Source organism: Gigantopelta aegis, chromosome 8 (genome assembly GCF_016097555.1).
Source record: "Gigantopelta aegis isolate Gae_Host chromosome 8, Gae_host_genome, whole genome shotgun sequence".
Classification (NCBI taxonomy): domain Eukaryota; kingdom Metazoa; phylum Mollusca; class Gastropoda; order Neomphalida; family Peltospiridae; genus Gigantopelta; species Gigantopelta aegis.
This window is the reverse complement of record NC_054706.1, coordinates 70,062,367-70,089,594: the sequence shown is the minus strand read 5'-3', so window position 1 is coordinate 70,089,594 and position 27,228 is coordinate 70,062,367. Positions and strand designations below refer to the sequence as shown.

At 36.9% G+C, this 27,228-nt stretch overlaps 2 protein-coding genes across 2 annotated transcripts in view; both read right to left on the bottom strand.

The window, feature by feature from the left end:
- LOC121378475 (lysosomal alpha-glucosidase-like) overlaps window positions 1-24,868 on the bottom strand; it is a 40,387-nt gene extending 15,519 nt beyond the window's left edge. Inside the window, exons 1-14 of the mRNA XM_041506662.1 lie at window positions 24,717-24,868; window positions 23,671-23,839; window positions 20,824-20,932; window positions 18,524-18,777; window positions 16,625-16,756; window positions 11,484-11,594; window positions 10,183-10,296; window positions 9,118-9,205; window positions 8,480-8,597; window positions 6,995-7,128; window positions 6,498-6,649; window positions 4,399-4,547; window positions 3,427-3,511; window positions 2,530-2,711 (exon numbers count right to left, since the gene is read on the bottom strand). Of these exons, the coding sequence (XP_041362596.1) occupies window positions 2,530-2,711; window positions 3,427-3,511; window positions 4,399-4,547; window positions 6,498-6,649; window positions 6,995-7,128; window positions 8,480-8,597; window positions 9,118-9,205; window positions 10,183-10,296; window positions 11,484-11,594; window positions 16,625-16,756; window positions 18,524-18,777; window positions 20,824-20,827 (1,523 nt within the window). The 5' untranslated portion in view covers window positions 20,828-20,932; window positions 23,671-23,839; window positions 24,717-24,868. The remainder of the gene's footprint in view (window positions 1-2,529; window positions 2,712-3,426; window positions 3,512-4,398; window positions 4,548-6,497; window positions 6,650-6,994; window positions 7,129-8,479; window positions 8,598-9,117; window positions 9,206-10,182; window positions 10,297-11,483; window positions 11,595-16,624; window positions 16,757-18,523; window positions 18,778-20,823; window positions 20,933-23,670; window positions 23,840-24,716) is intronic.
- Window positions 24,869-26,028: 1,160 nt separating this feature from the next.
- Window positions 26,029-26,631, bottom strand: LOC121379806 (lysosomal alpha-glucosidase-like). Its single transcript, XM_041508457.1, has one exon. It carries the CDS (start codon window positions 26,620-26,622, stop codon window positions 26,029-26,031), a length of 594 nt encoding a protein of 197 aa, XP_041364391.1. The 5' UTR covers window positions 26,623-26,631.
- Between the last annotated feature and the right edge of the window lie 597 nt (window positions 26,632-27,228).

The window sequence follows — 27,228 nt, the reverse complement described above, 5'->3', positions numbered from 1 at the left end:
TTGACATATAATCTTAGAGAGGAATCGGGTGCATGTGCAGGGGGAGGGTATTGGAGGTCGAAACCCTTACTTGCCCAAGCTTAAACAAAACTGAAATGTATTTTTTGGGGAAGCGTGACCCCATATAAACTTCGCTTAACACAGTCTATAACCCCAACCCCGCTGAAATCCCTGCACACGCGCCTTGGAAACCTGCTACATTTTTTTTTTAGCAAGGGATTGTTTATATGTACCATCCTACAGACAGGATATCACATACCATGGTCTTTTTGTATACCCGCCGATGTGGATCTATCCTAGACTGACCGCGCATTTAAAAAAAACACCTTTTTAGGTCTAAGTAATGAATAAAAATAACATATAGTCTTGAAAAATGTTACGTAAATCGAACACAGTACATGTACCCTCTTCCTCTTCCTCTACCCCTAGAGCGTTACGTAATTAGTAACACCCCCTTACATGTATGGCCACTGTCAAAATTTCAAGGCAAATCCCCCACTCACCGACCCCTGGTAAGGCGTTGTACCATACCTCTATAGATATAAATATGTTTTGGAGATATGAGACGACCCCTCAATCAAGACAGTTAAATTTGTTAAAAAATTGCGAAATATCACGTGATCTCTTGTTGGGGAATTCTATATTTGTGATAAGCCAATGAAAACCGAGATCGGTACGAGCCCGTCAAAAGTGTTCCACTTTCAAAATCATGGCTTTGTTTTTGACCTGGATAAGCCAGCGTAGTGAAACCAATGCGGAGTGCGGCATCATATATGCACCAAACGTAATTGGATTTTCTGTTCTATATGCTTAAATAATAAAAATAATCCAGGGAATGTAGTTTTAATTAAACAATTTGGTATAATCGTTGTGGGTAATCGTCCTTTCATCTTTCAGATTTTAGGTAATATGTCGGACTATTTCAGTCTTGAAAGTTAATACAAAAAGACTATAAAGACATAAAGCTATGTTTTATTATTACAGAATAGAGTATGACATTACCGTCGAGTCAGTTCGTCTTATATTCAAATTAAAATAATCAATCACCCAATTTTGAATTATTTGCGACTTGAACGGCATTCTGCATCGAACAGTTACCATCATCCAACCGTATTAGTAACAGATACCTACGTACGTCCTCATGATGTTGCCACTTTCAGTTACCAACATCACACACGATTTTTGATGTCCGTTATCTAATTCCCAAATACTTTTTATTTTTTTAAACGTATGCTTCAAAAATGCATATTTTATATATTTTAAGAATTCTTTGTAGCCTATATGGACATCTCAAAAATGCCTGTTAATAATGGAAATTCATATTGATTAATACTCATCAAGTGCGTTGTCTGCCATATTGGATGTGAGTAACATCAGTTACCCGCAAGCGGGTATCCCCTGTGATATTTAATGATTTGAGATTTGATTTTATTTCTTATGAGCCATTTAATCAGTGCTTTTGTACTAATTTATTTTATGTCAAAAAATTATATAGTACAAAATGTACATATTTATCCAAATCATGTTTTCTATATATAAAATGCAATAATTCAAAAAGTCTATGTTACAATTGAACTATACATGCTGAATATATTCATTGATCCTTAGCATTTCAGTGAAAAGGGGGTGGGTGTGGTGGAATATTTAAGACTTTTGAAAAGGTGTGCAAAATAGTACGCATCAAAATGCTTAATATGGTAATATTTTAAATGGCTCCCCATAATACGAGTTTGTGCAGGAATTAATCACGGTCTACAATTTTGTTTATGGTGAATCTGTATAAGGGGTCATCCATAAAATATATTCATCCTGTGAGGGTGTAGTAACATTCAGGCATTACATACAAAGAGAGTATGGGTGGAGTGTGTGGGGGGTGTTGTTAGCAGAATATATATGTCATGCCATTGTATACAATGTAGTTTCCAGGGTGAAAGAATGATGTATACACATAAATGGTGGAAAGAGGGACAAAAAATCCCAAATTTCGTGCGTACATACTTTATGGATAACCCATAAGCACTCTTACCAGTCATGTCCTTTCAATACGCAGGCCATGAGAACCCTTCTGTCTGGTATTACAGTGAAACCCCTCTGAACTGGACACTCACAGGACCGAGTAAAGAGTCCAGTTTTAAGGGGTACATTCAGTTTAGAGAGGTTCTGTTATGTACCGACATTTAAAAAGGGACCATGTACAATTTCCTGGCTTTGAGGGAATTTACGGTTTACAGAAGGTCAGGTTTTTGAGGGAATTCCGGTTCACAGAGGGTCCGGTTTTTGAGGGAATTTATGGTTTACAGAGGGTCCGGATTTTAAGGGAATTCCGGTTTACAGAGGGTCCGTTTTGTTTTAGGGAATTCTGGTTAACAGAGGGTCTGGGTTTTTCAAGGAAATGTGGTTAACAGATGGTCTGATTTGGAGAGATTCTTTTCTGTATCAACATTTAAAAAAGGACCATAAAAATTTCCTGGTTTTGAGGGAATTCCAGTTTACAGAGGGTCTGGTTTTGAGAGGTTTCACTTTACATACATCTGTTTTGTGGTGACGGCTGGTGTCATCCTCGGTACGATGGAGCCGCCGCGTACATGTACGTTTATCCTGTTCAGTGGAGCATCCAGTGTCACGTACAAGTCTGTGTTTGGCAGCAGACTGCCGTTGTAGTAGTCGTACCACATGTCATTCGGTATAAACGACACCACTGATGTCGCTGCCTGAAAAAACATGTTGGCTATCGAATGTCAGACAAGTGAAAATTTTATTGAATTATTTATATTTAATTGATTGGTATAAACAACATCACTGATGTTGCTGCCGGCAGAATATCAACAGTGAAAGTATGAATGAATGAATGAATGAATGATTATTTAACGACACCTCACCACAAAAAACACATTGGCTATTAAGTGTCAAACTAAGTGAAAAGTCTACTGAATTATTTATAATGGATTCCAATTACATAATGTCTCACTGACTGAAAAATTTATTTTGTTGATTTTATAAACAAATGGCTTGGCCACAAATATTCGAAATTTATTAGGCTCTTTCCATACGAAATATTGGTGTGTGTGTTTTATTAAATGGTAGGGATACATTTTTCACCATAACTTTGTTATCAATTAATATATTTTCTTAAATTATATACTCATATTTACTGTTACATGTTCAGTGTATCTCCTCTAAACCGGACACTCTTGGGACCAAGTAAAACATCTGGTTTTCAGGATATCTTATTTAGAGAGGTTCTGTTCTGTATTAATATTTAAGAAGGGACCGTAAAAAAAATGGCTGACTTTTAGGAAATTCTTGTTTACAGAGATTCCTGTTTTGAGGGATTTCGCTGGACATGTATTATCAAAAACGATGATAAATTTGATATGCCATCCAAAAAAAGTGTTTTTGCAGAAAATCATCATCACATAGGTGTACCTGTTCAAGACATGGTGAAATGAGAAGAGATGTTCCCCATAAGAACTGTTTATCAATAGACTGAATAGCAGAATCATCGGTGTACCTGGAAAACATAACGGTCAACTCGTTCATTTGAAAAATACACAAACATTGTAATACAAAAATAATTAAAGTTTGTTTTGTTTAACACCACCAAATGTTTGACCTCCAACAGTTGGTGACTATTTAATCAATGTGCTCTAGTCGAGGGGCATTGACTGGGACAGGATAAAATCCATTGTGTCTACAAACTTTCCATCCTATGACCCAAGCACTTTAAAGGGACATCCCCTAGTTTTTAAACACTAAGGCATATGTTTTACTATTAAAGCCGTTTTTGATAACTGAAATCATACTTTACTTAGATTTTATTGCTTAGATTATCCATTTCCATACATTCGAAGTGTTTTTGAACATCCTGGTGTTTTTAATGTCACAAAATGCATTTATCATATTTTTTAAAAACACGCAGGCATCTGAGAAGTAACAATTATGGAGTCTATTTTTAGTCTATTTTTAACAACGACACCACCGAAGCCAGTAGCACAGTACAAATGACTGTACAATTAAATCACATGTGAAGTTAGATTCTTACTCTCTCCAACCAAGGATCCAATCCATCATCTGGAGAGATACCAAGAGACAACCATTTTCAGGTTAAAAACAGGTTACTGCCATCTCAGATCCCGTATTTACCACCTGAAACTTGCAGACACTGATGAATGTCCATGTCAGACAGGACCACAGTCCCTAGAGCACATACTGCAATTTTGCCTCCTCTACGATGAAGCCAGGATAAAGCACTGGCCGAATGGAGCAACACTGGCTGTCAAGCTTTGGGGTTCCAAAGAAGACTTGACAGAGACAGCGATTTTTATCACCACAACTGGACTCCAAATCTAAAGCATGATCAACTATAGCTTGAACGCAGAAGAAATAGAAGATTCTTACTGAAACACAAGTGGTCTGGCAGCTGGCAGGCCGTCAACATGGCTTCTGTACAGCAGTGTGTAGAGAAATGGCAGCAGACCGTAGCGCAGTTCTAGAGCTGACCGCATCATGTCCTGGGCCTCCTTGTCGAACGATCCGGGGTCCTGGTCCTGAGAACAAACTGTTAATTTAGGGGCCGGTCACAACTGGCAACAGTTTCATAAGTGTACAACTGGGATGTGATTTTTTCACTTTTTCAGTATTTCAGATTTAATTTTTTGGGTTCCAGTTACAACTGTCAACATTTTATAAGTGTCCAAGAGGGATGTGATTTTGTAACTTTTAAATTTTCAGATTTAATTATTTTTTTTACAGAAAATAATTTTCACAAAGCACACTAGATTTGGTCTGAAATGTTAAAAAATGGCCTCATTCTGAGTGTCACGTAAGAGTATTTACACCAAATTCATGTGCTTTATTATGAAAATTATTACTATATATTGTCTTACACAGTAACTTATTCAAAGCAATTAACCTAAAAGCACATGTTTAAATATGTAATGTTAACTCTGGCACATTTTTTCATAATTTTAGATGAAGTGACGGACTTGACAGCTGTGGTGACAGTACTCATGATGGATGCCACCGGAGGGGCAGGATATGCTCATCTTTTGTGAACACCTGATACCATAACTGTTTTGACAGTGATTCATAAGTGCATGTCATCACAGCTATATTTATTCCTTTCATTTCATTTCAACTTATTTTCCATTTAAGGTTCAAGCACACTGCCCTGGGCACATACCTCAGCTATCTGGGCTGTCTGTCCAGGACAGCGAGTTAGTTGCTAGTTGTTAGTGAGCGAGAAGAGTGTGTAGTTGTCTTACACCTACCCATTGAGTCGTTAAAACTCACTCTGGTTGGGAGCCAGTACCGGGCTATGAACCCTGTACCTACCAGCCTTATGTCCAATGGCTTAACAATGACACCACCGAGGCCAGTTATTTATTCCAATGAGATCTGTTGCGTGCTAGTTTTGATTAAGTAAACTAGTCTGGGAGTGGCAGTCCTCTTAAGTGGTGCAGGAAAGATGCATTGTCCAATAAAGGATCTACTTGGGAGTGGCTGTCCTCCTATAGACCACACACTAGATAGGGATTCATTAACTATTTTACCAAATCCCATTCCGTCTTACGTAGCCCAGTGGTAAAGCGCTCGCTCGATGCACGGTCGGTTTGATATCAATCCCCGTCGGTGGGCCCATTGGGCTATTTCTCATTCCAGCCAGTGCACCACAACTGATATATCAAAGGCCATGGTATGTACTACCCTGTCTGCGGGATGGTGCATATAAAAGATCCCTTGCTGCTAATTGAAAAGAGTAGCCCATGAAGTGGCGACAGCGGGTTTCCTCTCTCAGTATCTGTGTGGTCCTTAACCATATGTCTGATGCCATATAACTGTAAATAAAATGTGTTGAGTGCATCGTTAAATAAAACATTCCTTTTTTTCTTTCTTTCCCATTCCGTCTTGATCACGGTTTTGTCGTACAGATTTGAAAGATGTTAAAGATTAAGCGTCATGATTACCCAGGAAGGATGTTTTGTCCAATAAAGGATCTACTCGGGAGTGGCTGTCCTACACATGAGGCTCTAGATAGAGATTCATGGAATCAACCACTTTTTTGCCAAATGCCCATTTGACTCTGCACTGAACAGAGATACGATCCTTATAGCAGATAATGGTTTTGTCATTCAGATTACATTCCATACCTACATACCATGCGTAATACATTTGCAACAGTGGCCAATAATAATATGACATTTATAATTTTTTAAAACAATATTCCTTATTACAACAAAAAATGTGAACAACCTTTTGATGGTTGGCATCATGGTTTCTCATGAATGGGTAGAATGAAACAAACTCCCAAAAACCCACCAAAAAAAAGACCCCCCCCCAAACAAACAACAATAAACAGTATTCCATGTTACAACAAAAAGTTAACAACCTTTTGATGGTTGGCATCATGGTTCCTCATGAATGGGTAGAATGAAACAAACTCCCCAAAACCCAACCTAACAAACAATATTCCTTGTTTCAACAAAAACCTAAACAACCTTTTGATGTAAGGCATCATGGTTCCTCATGAATGGATAGAATGCTCCTAGCTGCATCCAGCGAATACACAGCTCACGCGTTGTGACACCACCAAACCCACAGACGTCTGCTCCCACGAAGGGAATCCCAAACAACTGGAACTTCAGGATGCCTGACACAAAAACACACACAAGATCACATTACAAAAACAACCCACAAGATTACAGTACAAAAACCCCAAAACACAAGGCCAGAGTACAATTCAGTGGGATACCTTAGAGATGAGGATGGAAATTATAGAAATGAGATTTAAAAAGTAAATGAGATAAAAAGATGAAAAGAATGTGTTTTTTAAACAACACTTGACTTTTTGGCTATTTGGTCTTTAACATATGACTATTTCAAATGGTATCTTTTAAATGGCCTTTGGCCTATAATATATGCCTATATGTTTATGCATGTACATGTGTATCATTGAAAGTATTACTTTAGACAATAAAAACACAATTGAACTAACCAGGAATTGAGTAGTAGATGTCTTTCCAGCCAGAGCGGTTGTCTCCCAACCAGTGGCCACCATATTGACCTGAGCCTGGGTATGTCGACCTTGAAATCACAATACTTCTTTTTCCCAGGATTTTCTGTAAAGTCCTGAAAAACCACTTACAAATGGAATATATACAAAACCCTTAAAAGCTTTTAGGAATACATTCAATCCTGTTTTAAGCCAATGGGAATAGCCTTTCAGGAAAGATAACAACTTAATACAGTCCAACATTGCTGTTTTCAGGGCTTAAACTTAACAACTTTTAAGTGCTAAACTTAAATTGTTAACTACAGCAATTTTGAGCCTTTTAAAAAGTTATCCCTTCAAGCTACAGCAATAATTTAGATTCCATGGCACAAAAACTGTCATCAGAAATGCCCTTGACCTATGGCAATTCATATAGCAACTACACTAGTTGCCATCAGTGCTGTCATTAAGTTAGAGCTCTGAGTTTTAAAATTTAATGTGCTTACTGTACAGAAGACATTTTACATATAATTAATTTTACATATAAAAGAATCAAAGAAAAACACATTTTGTTAGTAATATGAAAAGCCATTAAGAAATATTTGCTTCTGACATCCCAGCACTTTTTAAATTACTGCTCTTTGGAGTCTAATATATGATTTTATCCAGCAATCACTGTTGCTGTTGACCGATTATGATGACAGATTAAAGCAAAGTCATAAACGTATACAAACTGATTATGACATTTGATGTTAAGCATGTGACATCACATGCATAGCTACATTACAAAATTGTTCATCTGTCATACAATCGTACAATGTTGAAAAAATAACAGAAATAATAGCTTTTCAACTTAATTTTTATGGACTGTAGGATAAAAAGAATAACTAGTTAATGACGTATGATATAGGCTTTATCCTGTTCAGAGGAGATACACACTCCTGAGATCCTTTCCTGATGATTCAAGCCTTGTGGAATTTCCCACTCTTACCACCACAGGATAACGCTGATATCTCTCAGCATTAGCTAGTTATTCTCTATATTGTAACATGTCGGTTGGCCCATTGGGTTATTTCCCATTCTAGCCAGTGCACTATGACTGGTATATCAAAGGCAGTGGTATATGCTATCCTGTCTGTGGGATGGTGCATATAAAAGATCCCTTGCTACTAATGAACACATGTAGCGGGTTTCCTCTCTATGACTCAAAATGACCATATGTTGGACATCCAATAGCTGATGATTAATAAATTGATATGCTCTAGTGGTATCATTAAACAAAACAAACTTTTCTTTTTTATATTCTTGCACTTTGTCTAGACAATAAGACAGGTATGAACGTGTGCTTAATAAGACCCCAGGACAAAAGTACACATCTCCTACTGGGTGTTAAGTGAACGTATGCGTGAAACCCACTTCCAGAACTGCCACAAAGGCTACTTCTACTAAAACGGCAGCCATTAAGAAATTCACTGAGAAAGAACATACTGCATGGTAGCTCTTGCTTCACTGAAGCCATACAGACTGTGCACATTGTAGTGACTGGACACAAACTGTTTAGCAGATGGACAGACAGTTCTAGAAGAAAGCACAGATCCATCCAAGTCTGAAAAAACCCAAGTTTTTAGCTATATGCTCAAAACTGTTTTGAGGAGCCATTGATGGGTGTTTAATACAATTAAATTCATACTATACTAGATGTTTTGAGTCTAGAAAGATGGCCTCTTAAACAAGTGACTGCTCAATAGAGGTAGCTGCTTAAGCCAGATTTTTTTCAGGCCATAGAGTTGTTAATTGTATGACAATTTTTCAATAAATCATGAAACCCTTAAATAAATCATTCAAAACAAAGAAAGCTCAATTTCTTATTTACCATATTTTAAATAGATTTAGCTTAAAAAAAAACCCCTTCTTATTCTTAAAAAAAAAGAAAAGAATACTGACATGTGAGTGATACAGGCAATATTGGCATTCCTCACCATTCAGAAATTTAACAATATATTTATTGTAGATCCATTTTTCGCCAACCATGCTCTGTCTAGTTTTAATTGGATCTTCTCTTGGCAAATTAAACATTTTATCAGAGGTCTTTACAGAAATACTAAAATCCATTTGAAACTAATTACTTGGTGGCACAAAAGGAGGGTTGTCCAGTTTACTGCTGGTACATCCAGAGACAGATCCATCAACAAAGTTAGAAGGTTCATTCATATCCTGAAAGATAATAATCACATTCTGAAAATAAATTAACACCAAAATGAACAAAATAATGTTACTACTGCAATTACACATCAAGAAAGGATTCATACAGATTAAGCAAAATACTAATATGTAAAGAAGGATATCTAAACATTTTCATATAAAATTTGTTTTAGAATGTTATTTCAAGTTGGCAACTTATCAAAGCTACTTGTGTGGTATATCTTAAAATTGTTGTATTTATTAATCAGCTGACCATGCAAGTAGTAAAATAAGACACAAAGTTTATACTGATGGCATTTTCATTGAATGCACCAATTTTATGACATTTAACAATCTGAACCTCATAAATGTATACTTTTTATCAATTTGTAATTCCCCTGAATCTCTATATGTGATAATCCCTTCTTAAAAAATTTAATATTACTGCTAAATATTATATTTGAATTTCCTTTGCCGTTTAGTATATTAAAATTGAAAAAGTTAAAGTTTGTTTTATTCAATGACACCACTAGAGCACATTGATTTATTAATCATCAGCTATTGGATGTCAAACTTTTTTTTTTATCCTACTACCCCCTTTCCTTTTACTCCTGGCAACTCCTCTTATCTATCAACTTCTTTTGCTGTCCACATCCACATCTCAGTCCTTATCTTTCCATTTCAAACATTTGGTTATTCTGTCATATACAGTAGTCTTAGAGAAGAAACCCGTAACATTTTTCCATTAGTAGCAAGGGATCTTTTAAATGCATTTTCCAACAGACAGGACAGCACATACCATGGCCTTTGATATACCAGTCGTGGTGCACTGGTGGGAACAGAAAAAACCCCAATCAAAGAATGTGTTCACTGAGGTGATTCGATCCTATGACGCAGGCACCCGGGGCAAGTGCTCTACCAACTGAGCTAGATGCTGACCAAAATATATACTACAACTGATTAACTAATGCATCCAGGGCTATTCTGTTTGACAGTGTTCTGTAGCGTACCGTCCACAGTCCATCGAACGGTAGAGTGTTATGGAACGTATTGGCATGTCGGTACCACCAGTCTGCGGCCTTCGGATGGAAGAAGTCAGGAAACACTGTATCGCCTGGCCAAACCTGAAAGTCAGTTATTTATAAACAATAAGTTTTGCCATCTTTTCTGGTATCTCCACTATCCTGTATGTAAATTATATAAACAATCAGTCCTGTCATTTATACAGTTATTAAAGATACGTTTTATCATTTCTACTGGTAAAACAATAAAAACTTAAAAACAGTTTTTGCCATTTTAACTACCGTACTAAATTGTGACTTAAAATAAACCAAAGCACAGCCCAACGTATGTCCAGAAAGAGACGGCAAAGTGTTATAATGCTCTTTTGTGTAAATATAAAATAAATACTCATCAGACCTCCAAAAACTAAAAAAAAAAAAAAAAAAAATTTAAAAAAAGAAAGAGAAATTGTGTTTCTAGGCAACCGACTCAATATATGGTACTCACAGAAACATTTGCAAATCACATATTAGATTCTCTCATAAGTACCGGTATCAACATTAAATTGATTAACAGAATGATATGGACATTTTGTTTTACTTATTAAAATACAGTGAACAAAGAAACACAAATATTTTACTTCTTTCTTTTTGTTCATAATACAATCAATATGGTAAATAGATGGTCAAATGTTCACAAGACATCAATAATTTTAAAAGACATGAAAACTAAAGAGATTCAAACTGAATAATTTAAAATAAAGAAAACTAAACTAACATTTGAATTTCTTTTGTTTTCTCAGTAAAGTTGTCCAGTTTAATACAAACATTCACATGAGAGGCCTAATTCACTAAACTCTGGCAACTATGCAATCTTGCAGTGCAATGCTAAAAGACTTGCAAAGATGTTTTTTTCATTCCAACCTGTGCACCACAACTGGTCAAAGGCCGTGGTATGTGGTTTTCCTGTCTGTGGAAAAGTGCATATCCTGTTCAGAGGAGATACACACTCCTGAGATCCTTTCCTGATGATTCAAGCCTTGTGGAATTTCCCACTCTTACCACCACAGGATAACACTGATATCTCTCAGCATTAGCTAGTTATTCTCTATATTCTAACATGTCGGTTGGCCCATTGGGTTATTTCCCATTCTAGCCAGTGCACTATGACTGGTATATCAAAGGCAGTGGTATGTGCTATCCTGTCTGTGGGATAGTGCATATAAAAGATCCCTCTGTTGACTATGAGAATTACCAAATGTTTAGCAAAGCCTAAGAGATCTTTGTGAATTAGGTCCCAGGTCCCTTACCTTGCCCACCAGATTGGAGCCATTGTACGTCTTAACAAAGACATCCTGTTTGAGACCATCGTCATACGGAGGGTACGAGCCTGGAGTCTGAGTGTTACTGATGCCTGGATCCTACAACACATTGACAACACATCGGAAAATAACATACTTATACTCTAGTGATGAAAATAATAATTACAACATATCATGACAACACATTTAAAAATAACATACCCAGTACACTAGTAATAAAAAAATAAATTACAACATATTGTGACAACACATTTGAAATTAACATACCCAGTACACTAGTAATGAAATAACAATTACAACATATTGTGACAACACATTTGAAATTAACATACCCAGTACACTAGTAATGAAAATAACAGTTACAACATATTGTGACAACACATTTGAAATTAACATACCCAGTACACTAGTAATGAAAATAACAATTACAACATATTGTGACAACACATTTGAAATTAACATACCCAGTACACTAGTAATGAAATAACAATTACAACATATTGTGACAACACATTTGAAATTAATATACCCAGTACACTAGTAATGAAAATAACAGTTACAACATATTGTGACAACACATTTGAAATTAACATACCCAGTACACTAGTAATGAAAATAACAATTACAACATATTGTGACAACACATTTGAAATTAACATAACCAGTACACTTGTAATGAAATAACAATTACAACATATTGTGACAACACATTTGAAATCAACATACCCAGTACACTAGTAATGAAAATAACAGTTACAACATATTGTGACAAAACATTTGAAATTAACATACACTATTCATTAAAAATGACAATTACAATACATTTGTTAATTGCACTATTATCCTATAGTGCGTTTCAAACTAATGTTCGGTTCTATCATCCTATCCGCACAAATCATAGTATGACCTATATTTAAGAAAATATCTGTAAACATGAAGCAGGCGCGGATTCAGGTGGGGAGTTCAAGTGACAAAACCTCAGTTTGAAAAAAAAATATGTATCAAATATTATAATTATATTGTGGAATACACAAGTGCACACGCTGAAGGGAGAAACAGACAGACAGAGAGAGAGAGAGAGAGAGAGAGAGAGAGAGAGAGAGAGAGAGAGAGAGAGAGAGAGAGAGAGAGAGAGAGAGAGAGAGAGAGAGAGAGAGAGAGAGAGAGAGACGTCATTTATGTAACGACACACTCAACATATTTTAATCTATGGTTATAGGGAGAGAGAGAGAGAAGAATATGGTATGCATGCGATTGGTGGAGGTGTGACCCTCTGCACAACCCCAAACCCCACTTAAGGCTTCTTTTGTATATGGAGCGGGACGTAGCTCAGAGGTAAAGAGTTCGCTCATGGTAGGTCGACTGATCGATCCCACATAGTGGACCTATTGGGTTGTGTCTAGTTCCAGCCTGTGCACCACAACTGATGTATAAAGGCTGTGGTATGTGCTATTCTGTCTATGGGATGGTGCATATAAAACATCCCTTATTGCTTATCAAAATTGCTTATCGGAAACAGTGGCCCATGTGGCAGTAGCGAGTTTCTTTCTCACGGTCATAATGCTCCTTAACCGTTTTGTCTGACGCCACATAAACGTATATCAAATGCGTTGAGTGTGTCGTTAAATAAACATTTCTCTCGTATGTATGTGTAGTCTATATGCATTTCTAGTCGATTAGTTTATAGGTTGTTAGGTTGTTTGATAGTGAATGATATGGAAATAAATTGTTTTTGGTGTTAAAGAGTTCATGCATACATTAAAGTAATACTCCTGATGGGTATGGAGAAATAACTTAATCAGTCGACGAACTCATTTCTTCATCACTATCTTCGTTAAGGGGGACTATCACAGGGGGTATTTTATTTCTTATAAAACTATTTTGTTTTCTAAAATCTTCTTCGATCTTTATTACATGTTTAACTGTGTCAGAGAAGTGTGTAGGTGTGACAGAGTTCAATGCATGTGCAAGTTCTCTCCGCACCGTGGTCATTTTACCATCATTATGACGAGCTATGTGCCCTTTGACTTGACTCCAGATCAGTTCTATCGGATTGAGTTCAGAATGTCTTGGCGGCAGTCTTAGACACAAGTGCCCATGGCGTTCAGCAATACCATCAGTAACAAATTGCTTTGCACATTTGTTACTTTTCACAAGTTCATAAAGAACTGGTTTTGTCATGACTGAATTTCTTCCTTTTTAGCGTTTAGTGCAGGACATCGTGTAATCTCAGTTAATTTGTTGTGGTAGCTTGCGTTATCCATGACGATAACAGAAGGTTCTGGTAGAGAAGGCATAAGTTGTTCTTCAAACCATTTGATGAAATTGTCATGATTCATCTCACCATGATAGTCTCCGTCTGTTTTTTTAGCCTGAAAGATCAATTCACAGCCATCTATCAATCCATATTTATCACAGCCAGCATGACAAATAATAAGTCTTTTTCCCTTCCCAGTCACCGAACAGAGTTTAGGAACTCGATCAGCAGCGTCTGATTTCGGCAGGTGATTGGCGGTACTTGTGCCCGGGTGGGATGTCCAGTGGTGGGATGTTGTGTGGTTGACATTCACCCAGGTCTCATCTTGATACACTATTAAATACCCCTGTTCTCGTAAACTGGATATTTCATGGAGATAGGACAGTCTCCTGTGTGATATATTGGCGTCCTCAGAAATCACTTTACCGGTTGTAGACATATGTTGGTATTTAAAATCGAGGTCATGGAGTGTTCTTCGTAAAGTTGATATGGATATGTTGATTCCACATTCCTCCCTTAAAGCCATGTTAATCTTATGTAATGTAGGTAGTTCGCCCTCTCTATAAAATCTGTATACTCGTCGTCTAATAACATCTTTATCAAATAAATCGATGAGTTTTCGGTCGGGTTTTTTAACAGTGATATCTGTGCTTGGATTCGTAGAGCTTAGATTTTTCACAGTTCTTTTTACTGTTGAAACCGAAACTTTAAGTGCAGCGGCAACTCGATCAACAATTCGATAAGAAGCATACCTAGGTCTACCGCGCTGATATTCATCTTCAAAATAATCGAAAACGTTCTTAATACACAATTTTACATCAACTGAAGTGTTTTTCGATTTACCCATATTTTTCCTCAAATAACAATAACAAGAATGTCGACTAATACATTTTCAATGAATTTATATACCCTACCTAACTTGTATTTTACGTGGTTTACACATTGCTACAATAGCACGTGCAGTCATAGATCGAAATAATGATGTTATTGACCAAGCAATGCTATCGTATTTTGAACATTCAGGGCTGTGTCTGCGGGATGAAAAAGTGGTTGAACCCATACAAGTTCGAACAATAGCCCTTTGGTTTTTCACATTACAAATGTAACACCCCACCAGAACGTATGAGTTCCCAATTTAGAGGCAAATTAAATAACATTTTTATTATTATTTGATGTTGGTGGCCTTTGACATTTTTTATCCCCCCCCCCCCCCCCCCCCCCCCCCCCCCGGTCTTCTGGGTCCGGCCCTGCATTAAATTTATTTATAAATTTGGAAAGCACATTCCTGCGGTGTGTGAGGTGATTTGTGTTTATTACTGTGCTACACCTCAGTTGTGTTTACATTAGCTAAATTTATTAAATATAATGCACCTACAAGAAAGGGTTACATGTTCTGTTTGTTTACATCTATGTTTAACGGAAAGATTAGACAATGCTGTTACACACTGCAAAACAATAATAACCTTGATTTAGTGAAACAAGCTATAATGGCCTTCACGTAGCCCCAGATCCCAATGTTTTGATATGCAAATGACCTTAGTTATTTATAGGAGAAATAACGTGCATTCAAACGACACAGAGATTTTTAAAAAGTGGAATTAAGTCAACTTCGTGCATTTTATATGATGATTTGTATATAAAACCTGTCGGGGTTTGGGTTTGTTTTCATGTAAATGCAAAGAAAACAAATATCGAATAGGAAATAAACGTAACATTTGCAAAAAACTTTGGGTCTAAATAATTGAACAGGATAATAGTAAAGAAAATTACAATTAGTTTGATTTATACTGTCTCAGAGAAGTGCTACTATATTTATAGTCAAATTTATGTTCAGCAGCTAACAAAAGAACATAAAATGTTTTTCCTTTTAAGATGGCTGTCTGACAATGCAGGTCAGTTTGCATAATATTACCGAGATGAAGTGAGAGAGAAAACAATGTCCTTTAAGACAGACGGCTACTAATAGAGGTCAAACTGTACTATATTATATGACTGGTAAAAATAAAGTATTCTTGTCATGGGCAGAACTCTCTCGTGAGGTCAGAGGTTATGCCCATGACAGGCATGCTTGAACATGCCCATACCAATAAATGGCCTTGAAGACAAGTGTTCACTTGAGCAGGTTTAAATGTACATATAGATAAGTAAAAAATTACATTCCCAAAGAAAAGAGAAAAAATAAAGTTAATTAAACTGAACTACTTAACAATATACATGGCCTGCATTATCGGTCTACTTAATTAACAATATACATGGCCTGCATTATCGGTCTACTTAATTAACAATATACATGGCCTGCATTGTCGGTCTACTTAATTAACAATATACATGGCCTGCATTATCGGCCTACTTAATTAACAATATACATGGCCTGCATTATACTTAATTAACAATATACATGGCCTGCATTATCAGACTACTTAATTAACAATATACATGGCCTGCATTATCAGACTACTTAATTAACAATATACATGGCCTGCATTATCAGACTACTTAATTAACAATATACATGGCCTGCATTATCAGACTACTTAATTAACAATATACATGGCCTGCATTATCAGACTACTTAATTAACAATATACATGGCCTGCATTATCAGACTTAATTAACAATATACATGGCCTGCATTATCGGTCTACTTAATTAACAATATACATGGCCTGCATTATCAGACTACTTAATTAACAATATACATGGCCTGCATTATCGGTCTACTTAATTAACAATATACATGGCCTGCATTATCGGACTACTTAATTAACAATATACATGGCCTGCATTATCGGCCTACTTAATTAACAATATACATGGCCTGCATTATCAGACTACTTAATTAACAATATACATGGGTTTGTAGGTCACCTACCACAATGATAACATATTTCTGGTCGTGGCTGTGGAGATCTCTCACTATGTCTGGTAATCCTACGAATGAGAATTTATTGTACGTCCAGTCGAGATGTTCCTTCATGTAGTCTATGTCAGTCCACTGTACATCCTGCAAGGTATATAAGCACACATGATTGCTTGTAATGTAATATACAGTCAGACCTCATTACAATGACCATGTTCATCCCTGGGTCACTTTGTCATTATATCGAAATTGCCAGTGTATTGAATTGTCATGAGTTATCTCCATTGTCATGAGTTATCTCCATTGCCAAAATAAGGTAACAAAAAATACTAATTAATGTTAACTGATGACTCAATAGCATTTAAATAATTAATGCATTGTAATTATTATTAAAAACAACAAATACACATACATACATTAAATATGTTTTTAATAAACATCATTAAATATAAAAACAAGGCACATTCATCGTCAGTCTAATCAACGATGGGTACCTGTTTTGTTTACAGAATATCATGAAAATAGAAGCTTTTATTGTTTGAAGTTAATCCTTTAATTGGTTAACTAAAGGCTTATTTGCAAAAGTAATACATGTCTACTGATTTCGCAGCCATCAGTAGCTCAGACAGCATGTGACACAGTCGGCTCACTACAAAATCAAGGATTCGAAGTGGCTGTGTATGTACTGCCAACGTACTACAGTATCTGTGATTATGTAATATCGTTGTAAAGGGGTGTTTTCAGAAGTCGAATGCACGTTTGTTCCTAATTTGCTCTGTCGGTGTCGGAAGGTGTGAATTCCAGTGTAATGAACAGAATAACACTGATGTACATTTGTTCCCAACAATTTGTGGTTGGATGGTGTAAATGTCATAGTAACGAGGTCTGACTGTTTATATATATATATATAATATATATTTTATTGTCATTATGTTTTCTCTATAGTTTTATATTGTAACATTATTTTTAGTTTCATGTAATAAAATGTTTTATGTGTCCAATAAATCTATTTAGTCTAGGTGGCAATATATTTTATGTTTGTTTGGTATCATTTTATGTATATGGTCATTTGACACTTTAATAAACAATAAAATCATCATCAATCATGTAAAAAATACACATGGGCATGACCATTGCTAACTTGTCAACAGCAACTCCATTAAATAATACAGTGAAACCCCTCTAAACCGGACACCCTTGGGACCAAGACAAATGTCCGGTTTTAAGAGGGATCCGCTTTAGAGAGGTTAAGTTCTGTCCTGGTTTTTAAAAATGGGACTCTGTAAAATGTCCGGTTGTGAGAGAATTCTGGTTTACAGAGGGTCCGGTCTTGAGAGGTTTCACTGTAATTACAATAAGATCTCCATCAATTATGTTTGACGTTTTTATTTAATGTGTAAGATATACCAATGCTGAATTGTTAACAGCCACTCCCAGAAGTAATAATTATAACTAGGTTTCCACCAATCAAATCTGATGTTTTATTAATATATAAGATTTAAAAGCCACTCCCATAAATGCTAATTATAATCAGATATCCACTAATCAGATGTGATGTTTTGTTAACATATAACATACATTACTGCTTAAATGTCCCAAGCCATTTGGCAGAAACATTTCATGTAATTATTGATATTTTGTTAAAAAATAACTGGGATTCTCCAATTTTTAAAGTTAATAATTTAGCAAAATATTCTACTCACCTAGAGCTAGCCCTGCATGACTTTAATAATTTGCTCACACACAGAATTTAATTTCCCCCACAAACCACTTCAAAAACTATCTATCCCAAGTCAGACCCCTGGCCATGCCAGAGACTAGACTTGGGATAGACAAGCCCAAACATTTTGTGGGATATGGGCACATTAATAGAGTTCTCCTCCTCCACAAGAAAACATTAAACAAACTTACATACGGCATGTTGGCAGCCCTGTTCCTTGCAATGACCTTCTTGAGTTTCAGAGAACTGTTATAGCCGTATTTACAGAGGTGGAACCCCAGGGCCCAGAACGGTGGCAGGAAGGGCTTGCCAATCAGACTCGTGTACTGCTGGACCACGGCGTCCATTGTGGGCCCTGTAAACATGTACAGGTCCAGGACTCCCCCGATGGTCCTGTAGGTCAGTCCGGCCCGGTCCTTGTCTGCTGATGGCTGCAGGTCAACCTCTGGTATTAGACAACATGGCAATGTAATAGGTCATTGACAGTGGCAAAATATTAACTACGTGTATGATAGCAACTGTGAGTTACAAAATATTGATGGATGAATGGGTGGATAGCTGAATATACTGATGTAAAGATGGATGGATGAATGGATGAATAAATGAATGGATGAATGAATGAATAAATAAATGGATGGATGAATGGATGGATGGACAGATGGATGGATGGATGGATGGATGGATGATGGATGAATGGATGGGTCGGTGAATGGGTGTGAAAGATAACTGGATGGATGAATGGATGGATTGATGAATGAATGGACTGATGAATGAATTAATGGCTGGCTGGCTGGCTGGATAGATCGATGGATAGATGGATAGACAAACTGATAGAAGGATAGGTGGATGAATGTATTGATGGTTGGTTGGTTGGTTGGTTGAATGGATGTATGAATGAATGAATTGATATTATCATTAAAAAAAATAGCACACTTAAATTCAAAGAATTGTTTAATTGTAATAGCATAAGCACCTTCCGTAAAATGTCAAAATTCATTTCTGAAATTACAAGTAAATTTGATAAACCATAGACAGACAGCTTCAATATCATTTGATACTTTAAAAGTACTGACTTGTAGAAATCTCTCTGCTATATTTGAATGTTTTGTCACCATGTGTCTTCATTTTTAAAATGTGTATATGGCTATTTTGAATTATATTTGTATATGTTCTACGAAGAACTCCTGTTGCCATCTTATCACTGAAAATAACTATTGTACAATAATTCCTCATATGCTGTCGTTTGATGGCCTGGGTGTACTGAAATAAAGTTTCAAAGTTTCAAAGTTGATAGATGAATGGGTGGATGGATGGATGGATGGGAGATAGATGGATGGGGATGGATGGATGGAAGTGGGGATAGATAGATAGATGGATGGATGGATTAATGGATGGATAGATGGGAGTAGATGGATGGATGGATGGATAGGCGGTTGGTTGAATGAATGGATAGATGAATGAGGGATGGATGAATGAGGGATGAATGGATGGGGGATGGATGGATGGATGGATGGATGAATGGATGGGTGATTGGTTGGTTGGATGGATGGATGGATGGGTGGTTGGTTGGATGGATAGATGAATGGATGGAAGATAGATGTATGGATGGGTGGTTGGTTGGATGGATAGATGGATGATGGATAGATAGATGGATGAATGGATGAATGGATCGATGGGGGATAGATAGATGGGTGGTTGGTTGGATGGATGGATGGATAGATAGATGGATGAATGGATGGTTGGATCGATGGGGGATAGATGGAAGATAGATGTATGGATGGGTGGGAGATAGATGATGGATAGATAGATGGATGGATGGATGAATGGATGGATGGGGGATAGATGGATGGATGGATGGATAGATGGGTGGTTGGTTAGATGGATGGATGGATGGATGGATGGATGGATAGCAGATAGATAGATGGATGGCTTGGGCGGTGGGTTGGATGGATGGATGGATGGATGGGGAAAAGATGGATGAATGAATGGATGGATGGATGGATAGATGGATGGATGAATGGATGGATGGATACATGGATGGATGGATGGATAGACGGATGGATGGATACATGGATGGATGGATGGATGGATGGAAGGATGGATGGATGGATGGATGGATATTTGGATGGATGGCTGATGGATGCATGATGGATGGATGAATGGATGATGAATGGACAGATAAATGGATGGATGGATAGACAGATGGATGGAATTTTGTATGGATGGATGGATGGATGAATAGATGGATAGATGGATAGAATTCTGAATGCATGAATGGATGGATGGATGAACTGATGATGATGTGTGGGTGGATGATTGGTTTGTTTGATGAATACAATTTTGACACCAATGGATCGATGGACTCTATGTTATTATTATATTGTGTGATCTGATTCTGTTTTAACCATACACCTGGTTCTTTTATATGTATGTCCCTGTTGATCGGCAGACCATGGACAGAACACTGATTAAAATAAGACATGACACGTACCCATAGCATTGCTGTTGAGCAGGAACACACCGTGGGCCTGAACATCTCCAGCTTGGGACTTCTCCAAATTCACGTAAAACGGGTGAGATCCATACAGATTTTCATAGAGCTACAACATGGAAGAAACAATACCAGCAAAAAATATCTTAATGAACACAGAATGATTCCTAACACTGCAGAAACAGGGTTCATATTCTTTGTTTTTAACTGAATTCAGCAACTCTGAATGACTTTTAATGGCATTTGCAATTACCATTTTAATGATCTACAAGGATTTTTCTGCAATTATCAACGTAATGCAATAATTTACAGAACATCAAATGAAATAAAAATCAGGGTTATGGTAAGTTTTTAATCAGAACATGTTTACTTGATTACAGATGTCGAGTTCTTTGAATAATAAATGATATATCAACCTCTAATTCTCAGTATGTGTTTAGTACCTTCTTAAAAAACAATATTTAATGTTTTAGATGAAAATTATATATGCATTTAATAGTCAGTATATTACATGGATGATTTAATATCATTATCTATGGCTTTTAACATACCAACTGTGAAGAACTAGCTGGAACAGGATACATAAAATAGTTCTGTATATTTGAAGTGAAGCAGGTGAGGTGGTGAGGATCGGTCTATTACCAGACTTTGACATTACTGTTTTAATCTCAAAATAGTAATAAAACAACTTACACGTGAGAATCGGTCTATTACCAGACTTTGACATTACTGTTTTAATCTCAAAATAGTAATAAAACAACTTACATGTGAGAATCAGTCTATTACCAGACTTTGACGTTACTGTTTTAATCTCAAAATAGTAATAAAACAACTTACACATGAGAATCGGTCTATTGCCAGACTTTGACGTTACTGTTTTAATTTCAAAATCTGTTTTAATCTCAAAATAGTAATAAAACAACTTACACATGAGAATCGGTCTATTGCCAGACTTTGACGTTACTGTTTTAATCTCAAAATAGTAATAAAACAACTTACATGTGAGAATCGGTCTATTACCAGACTTTGACATTACTGTTTTAATCTCAAAACAGTAATAAAACAACTTACATGTGAGAATCGGTCTATTACCAGACTTTGATGTCACTGTTTTAATCTCAAAATAGTAATAAAACAACTTACACATGAGAATCGGTCTATTGCCAGACTTTGACGTTACTGTTTTAATCTCAAAATAGTAATAAAACAACTTACATGTGAGAATCGGTCTATTACCAGACTTTGACATTACTGTTTTAATCTCAAAACAGTAATAAAACAACTTACATGTGAGAATCGGTCTATTACCAGACTTTGATGTCACTGTTTTAATCTCAAAATAGTAATAAAACAACTTACACATGAGAATCGGTCTATTACCAGACTTTGACATTACTGTTTTAATCTCAAAACAGTAATAAAACAACTTACATGTGAGAATCGGTCTATTACCAGACTTTGATGTCACTGTTTTAATCTCAAAATAGTAATAAAACAACTTACACATGAGAATCGGTCTATTGCCAGACTTTGACGTTACTGTTTTAATCTCAAAATAGTAATAAAACAACTTACACATGAGAATCGGTCTATTACCAGACTTTGACGTTACTGTTTTAATCTCAAAATAGTAATAAAACAACTTACACGTGAGAATCGGTCTATTACCAGACTTTGACATAATGTTTTAATCTCAAAATAGTAATAAAACAACTTACACGTGAGAATCGGTCTATTACCAGACTTTGACATTACCGTTTTAATCTCAAAATAGTAATAAAACAACTTACACGTGAGAATCGGTCTATTACCAGACTTTGACATTACTGTTTTAATCTCAAAATAGTAATAAAACAACTTACAGGTGAGAATCGGTCTATTACCAGACTTTGACATAATGTTTTAATCTCAAAATAGTAATAAAACAACTTACACGTGAGAATCGGTCTATTACCAGACTTTGACATTACTGTTTTAATATCAGCATAGTAATAAAACAACTTACACGTGAGAATTGGTCTATTACCAGACTTTGACGTTACTGTTTTAATCTCAAAATAGTAATAAAACAACTTACACGTGAGAATCGGTCTATTACCAGACTTTGACAAACAACTTACACGTGAGAATCGGTCTATTGCCAGACTTTGACATTACTGTTTTAATCTCAGCATAGTAATAAAACAACTTACACAAGAGAATCGGTCTATTGACAGACTTTGACATTACTGTTTTAATATCAGCATAGTAATAAAACAACTTACACATTGAAAATCAGCTCATTGTTAATTTTTTTCAATCTTGTTGACCAATCATTCAAGATCAATTTTGTTTTAATTTAATTTCCAGTGCGTATATCCAATTAAGGTTCAAACTTGCTGTCCAGGGCCCCGTTCCACAAAGCGATCTTAGCGCTAAGATCACCTTAAGTGCATATGTTAGCTGTGCAGTTACGATGATCTTAGGGCTAAGATCGCTTTGTGGAACGGGGCCCTGGGCACAGACATCAGCTATCTAGGTTCTGTCCAAGATTCCATTCCCGGAAGCGATCTTAGTGCTAAGTTAAGCTAGTTATGCACTTTGAGCAATTCAGGTGATTCTAACACTAAGATTGCTGCATGGAATGGGGCCAGGATAATAGGTTACTGGACACTGAGAAAGAAATTGGTGTAGTCGTCTTACATCTACCCATTGAGCCATTAAAAAATCACTCTGTGTGTGAGCCAGTATTCGGATGTGAACCCGGTACCTACCATCCTTAAGTCCAATGTCTTAATCACAATGCCAACAAAGATGCAGATTCAGGAAGATACTATATTCTACATTACAATAGACAGTTTCACTTACAGTCGGGGCTTGGTAGCGAGCCCAGAAGACGATCTTGGACCACTGTGTGTTAAGGAGGAAACTACCCCGGTGTTCTCCTAGCCCTTATATGTACTGTGTCGACTGCTTTGTTCCCAGCTGGATATACTGGTCAGCAAATATCAAAGGTGCCATTCCTCTTGAGTCAAACCTTAAATCATGAAAGTATATTACCATAGATGGTTAGATGTATACACTGGCGTAGGAAGTGGGGGAGGGGGCAAGGGGGGCATGTGCCCCCCGACTTTTCAGATATTTTGCTTTATATTTGCTTTATAATAATGTAAAACTGTGTAAATGTAAAAGTGTGCCCCCCACTTTTTGACACCTTCCTACACCACTGGTACATAACATACAAATTATATAAGCTATGAAACATACTTTATAATACATAACCATAGAAGCCTATACATTACAATGTTTGTTATTTTGTAAAATTGTTGAAATATCAAAAACAATTATCAAAATAAATTTAATTTTTAATTTTTTTATTTTGCATCTTTTATCAAATACTAGTGATGATTTATTTTAATGTTTTATTTAATGACGCACTCAACACATTTTACTTAGTTATATGGCGTTGGACACGTGGTTAAGGACCACACAGATACTGATAGAGGAAACCCGCTGTCGCCACTTAATGGGCTACTCTTTTCGTTTAACAGTAAGGCATCTTTTATATGCACCATCTCACAGACACAATAACACATACCACGGCCTTTGATATACCAGTCGTGGTGCACTGGCTGGAACGAGAAATAGCCCAATGGGCCCACCAACGGGGATCGATCCCAGACCGACCACGCATCAAGCAAGAGATGTACCACTGGGCTACTTCCCGCCCCCCTACTAGTGATGAATACCACCTACTAGTTCTAGTACTAGAATACGATAAATACTATTCAAGGGAGAGTACTCTCACAAGTGATTTCATATAAACAAGACACAATCTACTCCCATGAGCATTACTGTAGAAATATATTTACAGATACAGAATGTGGTGGTGTGGTGTTTTACAAACAACTTACAGAGGTTCCCCAGTGGATTTTCTTGTGACTGTAATTGCAAATGGGTTGTCTGTTACTGTTACATTGTAGTCTACAGCAGCAGTACTAGCAGTAGCAGGAGCAGCTCCCTTATGTAAAGTGATGGGCACTTCATATCTGGCAGAGTTTGGATCATACAGCTACAAAATAAAATTGGAATCATAGTTAAAAAATTAAAACCCCAGCAGATAATGTTATGTCATGCCTTGTCATTTATCAGACATACTATATAAAAAAAAGGATAAATTATGCCATACAGCAACCATCAGAGTCAGAGTGCTACACATACTGGGTTGTTTAATTATCAAACTATTATCTAGCATTTGTGATGGGAAGGAAAAGAATATTCATTTAAAGGCTATTTGGTGTCTAATATATTTAGAATCCACTCCACCCCCCCACTCCCCCCCCCCACCCCCGCACTCCAGAAAGAAAAAAAGGAAATATTTCATTTAATGATGTACCTCTGGTTTGTTTAAACACAATCTGATTAAAATCAGTTCCACTGGTCTATAACTATTACCCATGGCCGGTAGAGTTGATTTCAATCAGATTGTCTTTAAAGCCAAATTAACATTTTACTGTCACCCTCACCCCCAATTGATGGCACCCTCTGAAAAGAAGCAAGGGAGTTTGGCTTGGCAGCTAGCCAGACAAATAGTCAGGAGAAACAAATAAAATATAATTTTAAAAGAAAGAAAGAAAGAAATGTTTTATTTAACGACACACTCAACACATTTTATTTACGGTTATATGGCGTCAGACATATGGTTAAGGACCACACAGATTTTGAGAGGAAACCCGCTGTCGCCACTACATGGGCTACTCTTTCTGATTAGCAGCAAGGGATCTTTTATTTGTGCTTCCCACAGGCAGGATAGCACAAACCATGGCCTTTGTTGAACCAGTTATGGATCACTGGTCTGTGCAAGTGGCTTACACCTACCCATTGAGCCTTGCGGAGCACTCACTCAGGGTTTGGAGTCGGTATCTGGATTATAAAAGCAATAGGTTTCCCACAGTGGCCTCGACTGGGATCCGAACCCATTTTGTGTTACCTACCAGCCTGCCTAGCACCGATGGCCTTTACCACCACGCCATCAAGGCCGGTCAATATTAAATGAAGTGTGCCTGCAAAATTATCCCTATGTGTATATATTAAAGAAGAATAATGTAGAAAATAACCACGACGCCATCAAAATGTTTCAATTAAGTGTGCCTGCAAAATTATATAATATTATTAATGCCCCTAATAAAATGTTTAAGTTCAGTTTGTAGATCATTTGTAGACAGATTACAAAGAGCCCTCAATTTGAAAAGGAACCTTGATACGTAGTCTCTCCTTGGTTTCAAACGTGACACTCAGTTTCAGCAGCATCACATCGTCTGGATAGGCCGATTTAGTGGTGCGTGTGACATCTGCAGTCAGTCCATTTGGTGTTCTGTCGATATTCGTGGCCTTGTAACCAACATAGTTGGACGGGTAGTAACAGTAGGGTACTCCTTGGGATGGGGTGGGTGACCAACAACACCCCCTGGCTTGACACGACTCCTGGGAAGCGCCCTTAAACTGGGGCCAACAGTCATAGCGGTTTGCCTCGGAGCCCACACTGCATTGTGGCGACGAAATATTTATAGCATTCGTGACACCAGGGATGGACACAATGCTTGGCTTGTCAGAATGCGTCCATAATTTGCATAAATCTGAATCGTAATGCAATAAATAAACGACGCTGAGTGAAGCAAAACATAACAGTATCAAAGTAAACACAATTGTAAAGACCAAAAACACAAATCGGCTGTCGTATTTACGTCTGGGAGGTGTTGTAGTAAGCGGTGTGAACAAAACTGTCTCGCAAATATCGGGTTTTGATGTCCTGTACTTCATTTTGTTCAACTTTCGTTTTCCCTCTATGTTTCTTTAACATGTGACAACGGCGCACATGATTAACAACACGTGGTTTTGTTTACTTCCGGTTAAATGGCGGGAAATTACGAAATGATTAGAATACTAGTAGTTTTCTTACACACCCGTTGGTGAGAACATCATTCGTTATTTTTGATAGCACATCTAGTGTTCACACACACACACACACACACACACACACACACACACACACACACACACACACACACACACACACACACACACGTGCGATCACATGATATGTAAGAAAAAGAAAACTACATTAGTGTCCGTTCAATACCATTTATCTTACAACTCATTGTTTAAAGCTGCAGTCCCTGGAATAGTTTTATTATTTAAGCATTTAGAATGAATGATCCAGTTCTGTTTGGTACATATAAGGTTCACCACATCACTATAGTTTGGCAATGCTCGCTCATCTACATTATCTTGGTCAACTACAAACGCAATGGCCAGCTTTGTTTTTCTTCATTTAGCGGGACGCCAGTAGAACTGGGACTTTACGTGATTTGCGCAGGCGCTGAGCTCCTCGCGTGATATTGAAAATATTTTACTGTCTTGACTGAG

Excerpts from the sequence above, each read along its gene's own strand:
- LOC121379806 (XM_041508457.1), bottom strand. The coding sequence starts at position 26,622 with ATGAAGTACAGGACATCAAAACCCGATATTTGCGAGACAGTTTTGTTC.